Consider the following 17,547-nt stretch of genomic DNA (forward strand, 5'->3'; position numbering starts at 1 on the left):
TGATTATTTTCTCCAGAGTAAAGCTACTAATTTATTAAGCCTTCAGTTTGTTCTAGGCTCTGCCCTAGTACTTTATATGTATTAATTCAGTGCTCCTAACAACCCTCTTGAGATTTATCCCCATTGAGTAAATAATGAACCTGAGAGGTATAAGGTAATTAGGTAACTTGCCCAAGTCCCAAAGCTGGTAAGTGGTAGAGCTGTCTTGTTCCAGAGACCCTGTTCTTCATCACTTAATTTCCTACCTCTTGTTTCTGATGATCAGTACAGGGTGACATTTTAAATAAAATGAAGACCTAGATTTTTAAAATAAGAAGCTTCAGGTTTTTCTTGGATGATAGCAGGTTAGATGATGATTACATCAAATGAAGGAACTTGTGGTTGTGGTGGTAGCGTTAATTTTAGCAGTACTTCACAGGATAGTGCACACTTGTGACACCAGTTTCTTTTCCTTGAATTAAAGTTGTTTTGTTGTCTTCAAAATTTTTGTCACATGTGGTCCAGAGTGGTATTTATAGTTAAAAATGAATTTATTTTTTTCTGTCTTTTATTTTGCACTTAAAATATCCTTGAATTTTCTTTTTTCCCCATGGTAAGTGATACTAATTTTGAAAAAGTTGTATGAAACAAACCTAAACATAGCCAGAAATCTTATCCAGTGATGAATATCCAACTTCGTTACCTTCTGTTCAAGAAGTGGTAGTTCTAGTGGAAAAACCCCAGCTGTAAGGGACGATCTTGTACTTGCCCTGTTTGGAATGTTAAATTCCATTTGCTTGGGGCACAAACAATACAAGTCTTCTTATGCCAAGTAATAAAGTCATGGCTATTAAATTTTCTTGGATTTTGATTAACAAGAATAGAAAATTGAATGCTACATTTGGAATGAAATCAGAAATTCATAATAGTCCATTAAATACTTGTTGACTTGGCTTACTGATTTGAAACTCCCTTGACCTCTCTTGTCCCCCGTTATCATACTACTGAAAAGAATCAGGTGTGTGGCAGCTTTTCCTGTTCCTCAGCTCCCACCTGCTGTGTGGTATGTGTGTAGTGCAGTTAAGATAGAAGGAAGGAAGATAGGATATAGTGGACATCTCCTGTGTTCTGCTCTGTACTAAGTGTAGAAATGTAAAAATTAAAATGGATTGGCCAGTATGAGATCATATGCAAGGGTAGTGCAAAGTTGGATGATACAGATTTACCTTTTTTTTTTTTTTTTTAATATGGCACCTGATTTCTTATTTGGACTCCATAAATCATTTATTGAGTAAATAAATTAGTAAATTGTTGAATGAATGACTGTATGACTATATAAACATGTAGCAGTTTGTGTTCATGTCTTTATTCATTTTAACTCTACTACTTTCAGCCTTCTTGTCTAAACTATGGCCTAATTTAATACTTTTCACTTAGCTGTATTGCATAATGCTCATTCCTTTTTCTGCCTTTCCTATGAATTTTATCTGGGTGATTGCAGTAACCTTATAACCGGGCTTCCTGCTCCATTCCCCAGCCCATTGTCTGGTGGTAGCTACCGTCTTTCCCAAGCTTACTTGAACTGTTCACTAGATTTCCTTCATGCTAGTGTAAGTCCAAATACCTAGTACACCATGCAAGGTATCTAGGGTAATACTTTAAGATCATGAGCTTTAACCATCATTAAGACTTTTCGAGGGTAGGAATTCTATTTAATAACACCCCATGCTCCTGATCTACCAGCCCCTGGTAGAATATTATTAGGCCAGTGGGAGCTCTCTCAAAGCGTGTAAGTGATAAAAGATCATGACTTTATTCATTTAGACCTCTAAAGTATCTGTTCTGTAGATCTCCAGCATTTTTTATGAAGGTAACAGGCCAGGCTTTGCACCCACTTAGTACGTTACCACTTGTAGTAGCCATTACTCAGTAAACATGACTTTATTTTCTTTCAGCTAAAGAGAGGGTTTTAAGTAACTTGCGGAAGCACGAGGCTCCCCAGCCTCCCCTGGTCCTGCACCCAGTGAGGCCTCCTGTGCCAGTTATTTCGTCTGCTGTGCTCCTGAGTCAGAAGGACACCACCCAGCTGGTGCGCACAGACCTGAATCTGTTGCAGCAGCAGGCCAGGTGAGACCGTGAGACCCCCGCTCACACTTCGTGCTTGCTGCCTTGACAGCCCGGGCGACTTAATACCTGGAAGGGCTTCCTCACCCGCATTCTCACCGTGAGGAAAGTTGGATGAGACTGGTCCAGACAGTTACTTAGTTAACCAAGCTGTGACATGTCCTTTAATTTCCCATTGAAATTATGTGACACTTTAATGGACTACAAATTTTTACATGTTTCTTGTGCGGCATTTCTGAGTGCCAACTAAGTGTTTCTCATGCTTCTCCCAAGGAGACAGTTCTGATAATGGAAAGATTGTGTTTAAAGGGCATGAAATGAGATTTACTTTGTTTTGTCACTGCTTTGTTCTCTATATTTTAAAATTTGGCACAGGCACTTGATTGAAGTGTAGGAAAATCATTTAATGTTCTGAGTGTACGAGAGATCAACTGTTTAAGGTTTTGGTTCTTGCTTGCCATCTTGTGAGAAGGAGCGTATGTGTAGTAAATATATTTTATAGAGTAAAAGAGTCTTATTTGGCAAGTCCCATGGGAATCAAGTCTCTTATTGGCCCTTTTTTCCTTGCTGTTTTTGGTCCAGGTATTTATTGTATGCTTTGTGTGTACACACAACACATATGCATATGTATGTATGTGCTGGCCTACATGTCAAAATAACTACAGTTAGAAAAGTATTGACTCCCATGTAAACAATTAACTTTTTCCATTTTTGACAATTTTGTTTGAGTTGCTAATATCTAAGAAATCAGTGCTGCTTACAAGTAAGAGAACCCCTTTAGGATAGTTAAATTAGGATGAATTCTCATTTGTTCCTGACATTTAAGGGTCCATTTAAAAAGCATTGCTGATATAACACAGATTCTAAATGGAGCTTTATTTCTGGCTAAAAAGTTGTCCCACTTCTTCTTTGTTTAACTTTCTGGTTAGCATGAGTTCCAGGGAAAGGATTTGGGTTAAATCTTGGCACATACACCCTTGGTCTTCTTACTATGGAACTGCTGTGCTCTAATGCAGGCTGGGGGTAACTGGGAACCTTTATCACTTATCATGAGACCTTTCCTAAGACTTTCTTTTACTTCCGGATGATGTTTTTCAGAACGGCTGCTCTTCGGGAATCCCAGCAGGTTGCCCTGGATAGTGAGCTGTTGGACACAATGCCCAGACAGTATGCCAATCGGGAAGAGCAGACCACACTGCATTTGGAGTGCAGAGGCAGTAGTGGTAAGAAATGCCAAGGAGCAGCAGTTATAACAGTCCAGGTAAGTCTGTTTACAATTCTTTGTAATTCAGAGAATTTTATTTGAGACCCTAATGACTGGCATATCATTGAGGAAGACTGATAGAATTATGGAGCAGGTGATCTATGTCGAAAAACATTTAATAGTTTTTAGGGGAGTGAAGACACACACAGCTAATCACCTGTTTCTGTAAGAACTGATATGTCCAATAAAACAGAAATTCAGAGAAAGGTAGGATCATTGAGAAGATTTTGAGGGGAGGGGGCTTAAACTGATTCTTAATAGATTTTGGTAATGATAGTTTGAATTCAGTTGGAAGAAGTGTGGGAATGGAGTCAGCGTGACTTTATCTAGTGGTCAATGGCTGGCCATATCAGTCTATTTCAAGTTGGTTTTGGAAGTGGCCGCAGGCATCCATGTTGGGAAGGCTGGAGTTCACACTGGAAAGGACGATCACTTGGGAGCACTGGCTGTGCAGAGGACAGTGGGGTGGGGCACTGAAGACAAACATGGGAAGGACCTGGGGAAGGCAGATCAGCTGGGTGGAGCCTGCCAACAGGCAAAAGGAGAGATTAAAAATTGAACTGCCTCTAGAGTCACCTTTTTGAGTTGAAAAATAAAATTAAGTTGGGTCTGTGACTTTGGAGGAATTCTAAATGGAAGTTTAGCTTTGGCCAGCATATCATAGCATTTGCTTCATGCCAGGCACCCTCTCAACACTTTACAGAACTTATTTTTATCTTCACCACAACCCTATAAGAGGGTGCTTTTATTATCTGCATTTTCCAGATGAAGAAATAGAGGCACAGAGAGGTTAAATAACATATCCAAGGTGTGGCCCAGCCAGTGAGGAGGCAACCCAGGAAGGCCCCGGCAGTCTGGTTGCAGAGCCCGTGCGCCTCCATCACTGCAGCTCCCAGGAGAGATGCTCAGAGAGAGGCCTACCTGTTGCCGGACTACATTTGCACAAAAATAGAACCTCTTTTTGGTTAGCTTTTAGAAATTAGGAAAAATTTATTTTACTGACTCTTGGTTGTCTTTCAAAAATTTCTCCTCTTTTTGTGCTAAGCCCCATTTTAACAGTTCTAATGTATTCTTAATCAGTCTCCTTGGGTGACTGTTTTCTCTAAAATGTCTTCTCAGAAATAACTTTTATATTTGTATTTTTCATTACCTTCACAATTTATTTCTGATAAAATAACTTATTTGTTAGGAAATTCAACCCAGATTGTGACCAGTGAGTAGAGAATTCATGGATTGGATCCATTTTAAAAATCAACTTCATGGGAAATGTTTATATTTTAAATATAAATTTTAAAATTAAAATACATAAATGTGTTTTAATATAATTTTAATGACTAATTTGTGAATATTTTAAATTATATCATTAAAATATTTTATTGCTTGTTAAAATTTTTCTGGGAGGGAATGCCCTGGAAATTTCCAGCTTTCTGCAAGTGTGTGAACTTTTTTGGGGTATACAAAAGCCAAATATATTTTATGGGAATTGAGACGTGCTTCTTCTGTGGTTGTCTCTCCTAATAGAAGTGATATTCCCTGAGGAAATGGGGTGATTTATAATAGGGTTCCTTGTGTTGTTCCTTGTGGGGCATGTTTGCAGGATTGGGAATTGATTTATTGTCATGTGAAAAATTTGTTCATTCCTAGAAATGAAAGATGGAAAAGACCCACTGAGGGTTTCACATTTTTGTGAAAACTTACTGAAGGACCAGCTGTGTACTACTTTTAAATTTCTTTGTCTACTTTAAGTGACTCAAGAGGCGGGGCTTCCACCGTGCTGCTTTGTTCTATTGTCCACGACTTCTTGTAATTATGAGCAGGTAGTCATTCAATCTCTCTCACCCTCGTTCTAGGAAGAAAAGAAAACTTTCAATAGTGGTTGGCACAGTGAACAAAATAAGAAGACTGGGAAATAGTGATAATTTTGGGAGAGTGTCTAAACTTTCTTATGCTAGTTGCTTTTCTTTTATTCAGCATTAGGAGTTTCTACAACATGGGATGGCAGTCAACAAAGTGGATTTGATCTTGTAGCTGCATTTCCCAGTCAAGCCAACCTCTGTTATTTTTCTCTTGTCCTCAGTCTTTCCACTTCCCTTCATTCTCACTGTCTTCCTTCCTTTTCTTAGATTCTCCTTTTCCTCTCCAGGCCAGTCAAGGGCTGTGGCCCTCAAAGACCCAGTCTAATTGTAATTGGTGACATATTGGGCAAAAGAGCTGACTGCATATATTCCTAATTACATTTTAAGCTATTAAACACTGGCCTGTTATTTGAAAGATTTGAGATTTAATCTTTGTATTGATTCAGTATGTGGTTTAGTGGAAGTAATTTAATTTTGTATCTTTCATTTCTCCAATAGTAAAAACTAAAGTAATTATTGTTAATATTATATCTTAGTGGATAGTCACATTCATGGCTTTTGACTCATACTAACATCCTATTTTTTCTTTAAAATAATAAGTTTTGTAAAGATTTTTACCACAATAGTAGTGCATTTTACAGAAGAAAGTTACCATTATGATCTTAAAAAGTCGGTGTTCGGTGTCTTGTCGGAGCTGTGCTGGGTGCTGTGTAAAGCAACACAAACAGGACCATTTGCCTTTCAGGAGCTTTTGATTTGGAGTTTATGTCCCCTGACAGGGACATAAGAACCTCTATTAAATAAGTTTGTGAATTAAGTATTTATATTATTCACAAAGGATACCTGTTACCATTGTAGTGGTGGCTAAAGACTGGTTTAGGAAGTCCATATGAAGGAAAAGGTAGTCCCTGCTGCTCCCCCACGTGATTGTGGAAAACCATCTAAGGAGAATGTAGAATTTAAAACAACTGCCTTCTCAGTGTTCTGATCTTTTCAGCACTCTCTCCATTCCTGAAAGATAAGTTCAGGCTCCCTAGTTTGCTTTAAAGGCCTCTGAGAGAGGGCCCCTCTCCCCATCTCACTGTACTGCACCCTTCAGCCCTGTGCCTGCCCCCAATCAGCCTGCCTGGGCTCCGCTTCAGTGTCCTGTCCTCCTGTCCCCCACATCTCCTACTTTGGTTCTGTATTTGTGTTGCAGCCTGGGCTTAGGATATTTTCTGCATCAACCCATATCCAAAAAAGGACAATAAAAATGCACAAACAAAGCAGTTATTATAGAGGTCACCATCAGTTAATTAGATGGTATCCCTTCAAGTAGGACAGGCATAATCTTAAAGGATAGTCTTTTAAATTGAGATAAATTTAGGTTTTGTTTTGAAAAGCTTAAATTCTCCTTCTTTTGTACTTCCTTACTAAATACCAATAAAAATTTTATCTAAATCAGCTTTCAAGAACCACTGAATTAGTCAATTGCTCTTTCCTAGGCATGCAGCTGATTTAGGGACTTTATATTTATCTTATTTTGTTGTTCGCTTTATATGTCTTTTATTTTCCTTTCAAAATGGCAGATGTTTTAGTAACAGCATCTTTGTCCTCCTTTTTTATTCTGGGTGCATGTGAGATGCACAGTCTGTGTTTCGAGTTGAATTATATGTGCTCTCTGGTTGGGAGAACAGAGGGGCACATGGTCAGCAGAGGAGGGGCTTGATGTGCTTCAGGAAAGCCTCAGTGGTGGAAGACATTGAGTCATTTTATTGATGGGGATTGGGGAATCAAAACATAAGTGACATAGAACATATCCTACAGACGAGTCTGAACTAATGATAAACTAATTCAAGTGTGAGTCTTGATGAAGAAACCTGATAGTCCTGAATAGTTCTTTGATGATTTTTTTCCCGTGTCTGTCAAGTTCAACCAAGAGTTTTGAGTTATTATGTTAATTGTAATAATAGTATTATCATCATATGTATGTAATACATATATATGTAATAAAATATCTGCTTTAGGAACATGTCAGGGCAAAATGTCTGTTGACCACTTTAATTTTTGTCAGTTTGAAGGTATGCATAAGAATGAAGCAGTAAGCCAACAGCTTCATGTTCTGCGGAAAGAAGTGAAGCAGTTGCAAGCAGAAGCTACTACACCACCACCACTTAATATTGTGGAAGCTGCTGTGCATGCGGAAAACTTGATTACGTAAGTTTGAGGGCATTCTTCTTTAAAATACTCCTTTGTTATTATTGATACAAATCATGCTGCTACACCCGCTGGACACCCACTAATTAAATTAGCACAGGCATTGGCAAACTGTGGCCTTTGGACCAAATCTGCCCTGCCTCCTATTTTTATAAATAAAGTTTTATTGAAATACAACGATGCCCATTTATTAATGTCTATGCTTTTATGCTGCAGTGGCAGAATTGAGTAGTTGTAACAACTTAAGGCCCATAAGGCATAAAATAATTATTATCTGGTCCTTTGTAAAGTAAGTGTGCAGACCCCTGAAATGAGAGATGATACAATACATTGAAATTCAGTCATGGAGAGAGTTAGTGCTGAAGTTTTATATCAGAGTCACATTTATTTAGGAAGTCGTCATTGTCAACTCAGATTATAGTGCATAGTTTACAGTGGATTTGCTCAGGGGAATTAGGGCGCTCAGGTATAGTTGTCAACTTGCATTAGGCTATTGTGTTTTTCTTTTGGAGGTTCTGGCTTATTCTCACCATCCTCCTTCTTCCCAAAGCTACCAGGACATGATTTGGGAGTGGGGAGTTGACTCTGCCTTTTACTTTACAGTGACTCCACATTCTAGAACCAGCAACTAATACCAGCATAGATTTGGGACGGTGCTGTGGGGGGTGCCGCTGAGTCTTTCTGTGGGGTGGAGTGGGGGGCCTGGGAAGGAGGGAGGAGAGAAGGTGAACAAGAAGTTGATTCTATACAAAAACCTTTATCCTCAACCTAAGTCACTGTTTGGATTTTAAAATTTAGAGAAGTCAGAGTTCTTGTTTTTAAAAATGTGTTATATAAAATACATGAAATTAAATTATGAATTACATATGAAATGTGAAAAAATTTAACAAGGGTAAGAATGTTTTAATTAGCCCTGATAATACAGCTGATTCTTGTTCTCCAGGAGGGCATAAAATCATTTTTGTGTATTGAAAAGGTGTTGGGTCAAGTTGGAAGATAACCCATAAAATATTTCTAAAGTGACTCTGAGCACTCTTTAAGAATATTGCACACAACAACCCAAAACCTGTGGGACACAGCAAAAGCAGTCCTGAGAGGGAAGTTCATAGCAATACAGGCATATCTGAAAAGGATAGAAGAATCTCAAATAAAAAACCTAACCATAATGCTACAAGAACTAGAACAACAACAACAAACAAAGCCTAGGGCAAGAAGAAGGAATGAAATCATCAAGATCAGAGCAGAACTAAATGACATAGAGACTAAACAAACAATCCAAAAGATCAACAAAACTAGGAGCTGGTTCTTCGAAAAAATCAACAAAATCGACAAGCCTCTAGCCAGTCTAATCAAGAAAAAAACAGAGAAGACCCAAATAAAATCAGAAATGAAAGAGGAGAAATCACGACTGATACCTCAGAAATACAAAAGATAGTTAGAAATTACTTCAGACAACTGTATGACAAGAAATTTGACAATCTAGAACAAATGGACAAATTTCTAGAAACATACAACCTTCCAAAACTGAATCAAGAAGAAGTGGAAAGTCTCAACAAACCAATAACAAAAAAGGAAATTGAAACAGTAATCCAAAATCTCCCTGCACACAAAAGCCCTGGACCAGATGGCTTCACAGGCGAATTCTACAAAACATTCAGGGAAGAACTAACTCCTATCCTCCTCAAACTGTTCCAAAAAATCCAAGAAGAGGGGAGAATCCCAAACTCTTTCTATGAAGCCAGCATTATCCTAATCCCCAAACCAGGTCAAGACGCAACAAAGAAAGAAAACTACAGACCAATATCACTGATGAACATCGATGCTAAAATCCTCAATAAAATATTGGCAAACAGGATCCAGCAATGCATCAAAAAGATCATACACACGATCAAGTGGGCTTCATTCCAGGGATGCAAGGATGGTTTAATATTCGCAAATCAATAAATATAATACATCACCTAAACAGAATGAAAGACAAAAATCACATGATCATATCAATAGATGCAGAAAAAGCATTTGATAAAGTACAACACCCATTTATGATGAAAACCCTCAGCAAAATGGGAATAGAGGGAGCATACCTTAACATAATTAAGGCTATATATGAGAAGCCTGAGGCCAACATCATACTCAATGAACAAAAACTGAAAGCATTCCCCCTGAACTGAGGAACTAGAAAAGGTTGTCCACTCTCTCCACTCCTTTTCAACATAGTGTTGGAAGTCCTAGCCACAGCAATCAGACAAGAAAAAGAAATAAAAGGCATCCAAATTGGGAGAGAGGAAGTAAAACTTTCATTATATGCAGATGACATGATAGTATACCTAGAAAATCCTATAAACTCCACTAAAAGACTGCTCGATATAATAAGTGAATTTGGCAAAATCGCAGGGTACAAAATAAATATACAGAAATCTAAGGCATTTCTGTACACCAACAATAAAATAGCAGAGACTGAGACAAAAAAGAAAATACCATTTACTATAGCAACAAGAAAAATAAAGTACCTAGGAGTAAACTTAACCAAAGAGATAAAAGACCTGTACTCTGAAAATTACATAACAATGAAGAAAGAAATTAAAGAAGAAACAAATAAATGGAAGCAAATACCATGTTCTTGGATGGGAAGAATCAACATCATCAAAATGGCCATACTACCCAAAGCAATTTACAGATTCAATGCAATCCCTATTAAAATACCAATGACATATTTCACAGACCTAGAACAAATACTCCATAAATTCATATGGAACCAAAAAAGACCCCGAATAGCAAAAGCAATCTTGAGACAGAAGAACACAGCAGGAGGAATCACAACACCAGATATCAAACAATACTACAAAGCCACTGTAATCAGAACAGTCTGGTACTGGCATAAGAACAGACATATAGATCAGTGGAACAGAATAGAGAGTCCAGAAATAAACCCAGGCCTCTATGGTCAACTAATATTTGATAAAGGAGGAAGGAACATAAAATGGAGTGAGAAGAGCCTCTTTAACAAATGGTGCTGGGAGAACTGGATAGAGACCAACAACTTACACCACACATGAGAATAAACTCAAGATGGATCAAAGACTTAAATGTAAGCCGTGACACCATAAAAGTCCTAGAGGAAAACATAGGCAAGAAAATATCAGCTATCTCACGTAACAATCTCTTCACGGATACATCTCCTAAAGCAAGAGAAATAAAGGAAAAAATAAATAAATGGGATTACATCAAACTAAAGAGTTTCTGCTCAGCAAAAGAAAACATCAGCAAGATGAAAAGGAAACCAACCATATGGGAAAACATATTTGCCAATGACATCACAGAAAGGGGACTGATTTCCAAAATATATAAAGAGCTGAAACGACTCAACATCAAGAAAACAAACAACCCAATTAAAAAATGGGCAAAGGACCTGAACAAACACTTCTCCGAAGAGGACATACAGAAGGTCCATAGACACATGAAAAAATGCTCAACATCATTAGCCATCAGGGAGATGCAAATAAAAACCACAATGAGATACCACCTTACACCTGTCAGAATGGCCATCATCAACAAATCAACAAGCAACAAGTACTGGCGAGGATGTGGAGAAACGGGAACCCTACTGCACTGTTGGTGGGAATGCAGACTGGTGCAGCCACTATGGAGAACAGTATGGAATTACCTCAAAAGATTAAAAATGGAACTGCCTTTTGAACCAGCGACTCCACTACTAGGATTATACCCGAAGAATCTTGAAACATCAATTCAAAAGAACCTATGCACCCCTGTGTTCATTGCAGCACTGTTTACAATAGCCAAGTGCTGGAAACAACCTAAGTGCCCATCTATAGATGAGTGGATCAAAAAACTGTGCTACATTTACACAATGGAATACTATGTAGCAGAAAGAAAGAAGGAACTCCTGCCATTTGCAACAGCATGGATGGAACTAGAGAGAATTATGCTTAGTGAAATAAGCCAGGCAAGGAAAGAAAAATACCATATGATATCACCTAATACAGGAAACGAAAGAACAACACAAACAAAGGAACTAAATAGAACAAAGAGCAGAATAGCAGTCAATAGGGGGGAGGGGAGAGGGAGAGAAGGGGGATAAGTAAGGGAAGGGTTTAGTCAAAGAACCTGCGTGAAGGACTCATGGACATGGACAGCGGGGAGGGATATGATTGCGGGATGGGGGGTGGGGTGGGTGGGGGAGAGAAATTAGGGGAAAAGGGGACAACTGTAATTGAAAAACAAAACAAAACAAAACAAAAAAAAAAGAATATTGCCTTAGAAAGGTGGAGTATCACCCAAACACTGGTGAGTCTGGATTCTCATACTGTAGACCACTTCTTACCTATTTCCCTACAGGGCCTTAGTGAATGCCTACAAGTTGCAGCCTTCCCCTGGGGTTCAGAAGGTTGGCATTAGCCTCTTCTTTACTGTTGTGGATTATGTCAGCGATGAGACCCAGCGCCATCCTCCCACAAGGCAGTTCTTTACTTCATGCATTGAGATTTTGGGACAGGTAAGGTTAATCTGTGTTGTTAGCCTTTTTCAGCTACAATAAGTCCCTGCAGTAGTCTCACTAGATATGTGACTTTAAGTTTATATTGTAGGTTCAGAGTCTTACGTAAGTCAGAAGCCACTTTGAGTTGTTGGCTTCTAAAGATGTGATTAGAATTGTTGATATAGAATTCTGCTTCTCATACAAGAGATTATTCATATTTGGAAGCCTCCGGGGAGACATCAGATTCTGTCGTATGCTGTTGGTGATGTTACCTGTAACATCAGTGAAGCTCTTGTTGTTTATAAAATGCTTTCTGGTTTATTATTTTATTTCATCCTCACAGTGATTTTCTGTGATTAATATCATTCCTATTTCAAAAATGAGAAAACTGGGCTCTTAAAAGATTAGTGACTTGTCTAAAGAGTACAGCTGGTGAGCCCTGGAGCTGAGACTGGGTCCTGGATCTCCTGACTCAACATTCGAAGCTCTGCCACCTCCCAGTTGCTGTTCTCAGTCACCATTTATTTATTTACTTGACTTACTGTTAAAATAAGGATATTTAACAAGAGCAAAGGCAATGTATCCATATAGATTTATGAAATGTGCCATAAAACAAAAAAGCCACATGTTGGAAAATATGTAAACAATAAGTAACCACGTACTGTCACCTAAATTCATTTGATGAGTACTTATTTTTTGGATACTTGTAAGGAGGTGATTGCTGAGAAGACATTAAATAGATGAAAAATTTTTTCCTGATTATAAAATTAATGTCTGCTAATTTGTTATAAGCAATGCAGACAGTGTAAAAATGAAAAGGAAAGATTTTCAGAATTCTAACTAACTGGAGATAATGGTTACACAGCTCACATTTCATTATAGTTTGTCTTGTGGTATGGGTGTATATTAGTGTATGTATGTGTATATATGACAATGATATTTTATCCCTACATATAAATAAGTAGATGAATAGATACAAATACACACTCAAAAGCCACACGTTCTATTTTGTAACTTGCTTTTCTTTCATTGAAACACATTTTTTAGACATTATTCTGTGTTAGTAAATACAGACTTATATATAGTGTGGTATTATTTTTTTTTTTATTTTTCCAATTACGGTTGACATTTAATATTTTATATTAGTTTCAGGTGTACAACATAGTGGTTAGATAATTACATAAATTATGAATTACATAAATTATGATAATTAAAGTACCCACCTGGCACCACACATAGTTATTACTGTATTATTGACTATATTCCCTGTGCTGTACTTTATATTCCCATGACTGCTTTGTAATTACCAATTTGTACTTCTTAATCCCTCCATTTTTTTCACCCAATCCCCCAACCCCTCTTTCCATCTGGCAACCCTCAGTTTGTTCTCTGTATCTATGCGTCTGTTTCTAACATGGTATTTAATATGTAGTGTTCTATGGTACAGATATATATTGCAATGTATTGAGATAGTACCCTCTGAATGGATATTTACATGGTTTATTTGTTTTGTTAGAGTAACCTTGAGATAAATAATCTTACACATCTTTTTGTGAACTTGGACTTTTTTTTCCTAGTATAATTTCTGGTAAGATTGCATTTGACGTATATTGTCACACTGCCCTCCAGGGAAGCTTGTACCTATTTACACTGTCATTGCTGGGTTTGAATTTATTATTCTTCATATCATAACCTACAGTACGAGTGATCATTCTTTTAAGTTTGCTAATCTAATAGGGAAGTGGTACTTTACTAATTATTTGAAGTTACATTTCTTTAATTATTTATTAAGTTGCATGACTTTTCGTGTGTTCTAGCCATTTATACCTTTTTGGTGATTTGCTAGTTATTGTCCTTTGCACATTTTCTGTTGGATAGTGTCTTGTTTTTTTATTGCTTTCAAAGAGCAATTCTTGTTATAAATTAATTTTTTACTTCATCATTTTTCTTTAATTTTATGTACTCCTTTAACTTCCTTATGGAAGTTAAAATTTTTGTCAATTCAAATCTTTCAGTCTTGTCTTTTATTATTTCTGCCTGTGGCCAAGTTTATCAAAGCCTTCTTCACCCAGAGATTATTTAAATATTCACACATTCTAGTACTTTTATTTATTTTTAAATTATTTTTTAAAAAGATTTTGCTTATTTATTTTTAGAGAGAGGGGAAGGGAGGGAAAAAGAGAGGGAGAGAAACATCGATGAGAGATCAATTAGTTGCCTCCCTCATGCCCCCAACTGGGGACCTGGCCCTTAACCCAAGCATGTGCCCTGACTGGGAACTGAACTGGTGACCATGGTCTGTGGGACGACACCCAACTCACTGAGCCACACCAGTCAGGGCCACATACGTTCTAGTACTTTTAAACATTAGAACCAAGTTAAAACAGTGTGATGTTATTATGATTATACATTAATTGTAAAAAGTTAGCTTTTTGAAAGTTTTAAAATCTATAACCTAGAAGGTTTTTTTTTTTTTGACGTAATGCAGGATCATTTGGTAGGCACATTGCAAATTTTTACTATTACTTACGTTGGAAGTGATAGGTTTACCTTTATTGATTTTAGATTTCTTTTGATTGTTTTATGTTTTCATTTAGAAAAAATTCTGTTTGCCTTATATACTACCCCTTAAAACTTGGTTGCTTAAATAAAGACTGGGGAGTGGAGAATTGATGAGATTTTTCTCTTTTATTCTTTCAAGGTGTTTATCAGTGGTACTAAATCAGAATGCAAAAAAGTACTTGAGACCATTCTGAAGAACAGAAGACTCTGCTCTCTTCTGTCTCCCTTCTTTACTCCCAATGCTACGCCAGCAGAGTTCATACAGCTGTATGAGAAAGTGGTGAAGTTTCTTAGTGAGGACAACAGTGACATGATTTTCATGTTGCTAACTAAGGTGAGGTGTGATCCAATCCTGATGTTATCACTGAAATGTAGAAAGTATGCTTGTTTTCCAGTTTGTAGATACCAAGGTCCTCTGGAGTCCTGATTCCAGGCAGACCGTAGGCTCACAGGCCCTTTTCCCATTTAGCATGACCTTTAAGCATCCAAGTCCCACAGCTTCCTCTTGTGGGGGGGTGCGTGGTGTTGTGTAGGACAGTCTTATGCTGCTGTGAAAAGGACCTAGCTCCCAAACCCTCTTTAAAAACTTAGTACGGTTTTGGAATATTCATAATAGTAACTTAGTACATCCTTCTTTTGAATGTATCCTGAATTGATGCCTAAATTGTGTTTGATATATGAGTTGTAGTATGTCCAAGTCTCTCATATTTAGAAAAAGCCAGATCTAAACAAATTGCCTTTGTCCTCATTCCAAGTAGAATGTTGACTCAGACCAAGGCAATGAATTTATTTAATGAGTTGGGAAATTTAGAGCCTTAGCTATTTTGTCTTCCATTGTATTTCTCTGACATGAGCCATAAAACCTATTTTTTAGGGCCAGGACTGATCTCAGTCTAATTGGGGGAGAACATGTAGAGTTTCGGATTCTGGAAGGTGATCTCAGCACCCTGAATTTTTATTAATTGAGATAGGTGACTGATGCAGATTGAGGAACGTGGCTGTTGGTTGGAGACAGTTCCAGAAAGTGGGGGCTTGCTTGTGGCACTGTGACCAGTGAAGGAGAGCTACAAGGTTCTGATCCTTGTCTTGTAGGGAAAACTTACCAACAAGGTTTTTAAATGACAGAAAAGCACACGGTGCTGAGAAAACTCTTGCCTCTGCAGTCTCAGAGAGTGAAGTAGAGGTACAGGCGTAATGGTAGCCATCAATCATTGAACTGACCTGATTCTTTTAGGTGCTTGTACATAAACTTTAGTTTGAGTCTTTGTGAAAAACTAAATGCTAAGTAATCTTTGACTTTTAAAATAAATTGTATAGACTTTGTTCTACTTAATTTTCTAGTGTCAATAAAATTGCTTCTTATTTCTTTTCCTTTTTAGTTTGATCTTAAGCAATGGTTAAACGCCACTAAACCTCCTCTATCTGATCGTACCAGGCTTCTGGAGTCCATTCATTTGGCACTTACTGCCTGGGGCCTTGAACCAGATGAAGATATTTTGATGCCATTTAATCTTTTCTGTAAGCACTGGACTTACCTTCTTCTCTACCAGTTCCCTGATCAGTACAGTGACATTCTCAGGCTGCTGATGCAAAGTAAGTGACTGATTAGATTGCAGTGAGTAATAGGACACCATTCTATAGATGTCATCCAAAAATGTAAAAATAATACAAGGGTGCAGAAGTTTAGAATGACTGATTTTTACCTGAAGTACTTCATGAACAATGCCCAAAGGGTTGCTGCCAGTAAAAAAATGGTCATTTATTATCCTAAATGTTAGAAAGCGCCTTAGTTGGTCAATATTTGGTGTTGGAGTCCACAGTTGTGCACCCATCTCTCTGCCTTGACTTTGCAGTTGTCCTGAATGGGGTGGGATAGAAGTGGGCTTGATGTCTCTGCTGACTACAGATTTGGTAAGAGAAGGAAGTTGCTCTTTATATGACAGTTGGTTTCTCTGTAGTTCAAAGACACTCCCCCCTAATTTTATCCCTGTATAATGATAGACTGTACTTATATTTGCCAAGGGAAAGAGCAGCATTACATTTTCCATATTCCCACCATTTCTGTTTCCCTCCAGCAATTTCCCATCAGAGTACTGGAAATTAGAGGAGAAATAAAGAATGTAGGCTTTTTCATTTTTGGAACGTCACTAGGCAGGAATTTTATTTGAAAATGAGATAGTATTTACTTTTTCATATAGACTTTATACTGTTTATAGGTGTAATGGAAAACTAAATTTTGCTTTATGCTAAATCTTGGTGTTACTTAACAGAAATTATTTAATGAATAAGTTAATGATCTTAAGTATTGAACTACCTGAAGAACATGGAAATGTGTGGCCTCATTTTCAAAGTACTTCAAGCTTTCATTGTTTCCTATAGAGGGAAGTTGCAGGGTGGGTAGAGAAAACTGATAGAGAAATGTATTTATGCAGTTTTTTATACATATTTGCATAACTAATTTTTATTCTAAATTTTCAAAATTTGATCAAGTATGTATTGTTTTCTTCCTCCTGAAACCTTTTTAAGAGATTATAAATTGTTTATATAGATAATCGTAGACTTGCATTTGGCAGAAAATTTATACTTCCCAGGGAAAGTAATTCAGTTTAAGGTTTAAGAATAACCTGTTGGTTGAGTGTTGTCTTGCAAAGCGAGGGGCTTCTGATTTGATTCCCAGTCAAGGTGCATGCCTGGGTTGCAGGCCGGCCGGTCCCCAGTTGGGGCATGTGTGAGAGGCAACTGATCGATGTTTCTCCCAACCATTGATGTTTCTCTCTCTCTCTCTCCCTTCTTTCCCCTTTCTCTAAAAATAAATAAATAAAATCTTAAGGAAAAAAACAAAAACAAACCAGTACCACCTGTGTCAGACTCCATGACCTCCAGTCTCCTGGTTTTTCATCCCTCCCTGACCACCATGTCGGTTCCCAGGGTTCCATTCTTTGCTCCTCTGCCCTCTTCATTCGCCTGGGGTGAGCCTGTTGTTTTTTCCTGGCTTCACTGCTCTCTTCTACATATGCACGACTCCCACACTTGTAGCTTGATTCAAGGCCTCTGCCCAAAGATCCACAGGTAGC

General features: G+C 37.7%; 1 protein-coding gene across 1 annotated transcript in view; it reads left to right on the forward strand.

The window, feature by feature from the left end:
* EPG5 (ectopic P-granules 5 autophagy tethering factor) overlaps positions 1-17,547 on the forward strand; it is a 94,110-nt gene that overhangs the window by 54,096 nt on the left and 22,467 nt on the right. The window contains exons 26-31 of the mRNA XM_090285570.1: positions 1,935-2,106; positions 3,202-3,364; positions 7,277-7,419; positions 11,773-11,929; positions 14,613-14,807; positions 15,853-16,066. Of these exons, the coding sequence (XP_090141696.1) occupies positions 1,935-2,106; positions 3,202-3,364; positions 7,277-7,419; positions 11,773-11,929; positions 14,613-14,807; positions 15,853-16,066 (1,044 nt within the window). The remainder of the gene's footprint in view (positions 1-1,934; positions 2,107-3,201; positions 3,365-7,276; positions 7,420-11,772; positions 11,930-14,612; positions 14,808-15,852; positions 16,067-17,547) is intronic.

The sequence above is a fragment of the Furipterus horrens genome, unplaced genomic scaffold (genome assembly GCF_987537825.1).
Source record: "Furipterus horrens unplaced genomic scaffold, mFurHor1.1.pri manual_scaffold_8, whole genome shotgun sequence".
Taxonomy (NCBI): Eukaryota; Metazoa; Chordata; class Mammalia; order Chiroptera; family Furipteridae; genus Furipterus; species Furipterus horrens.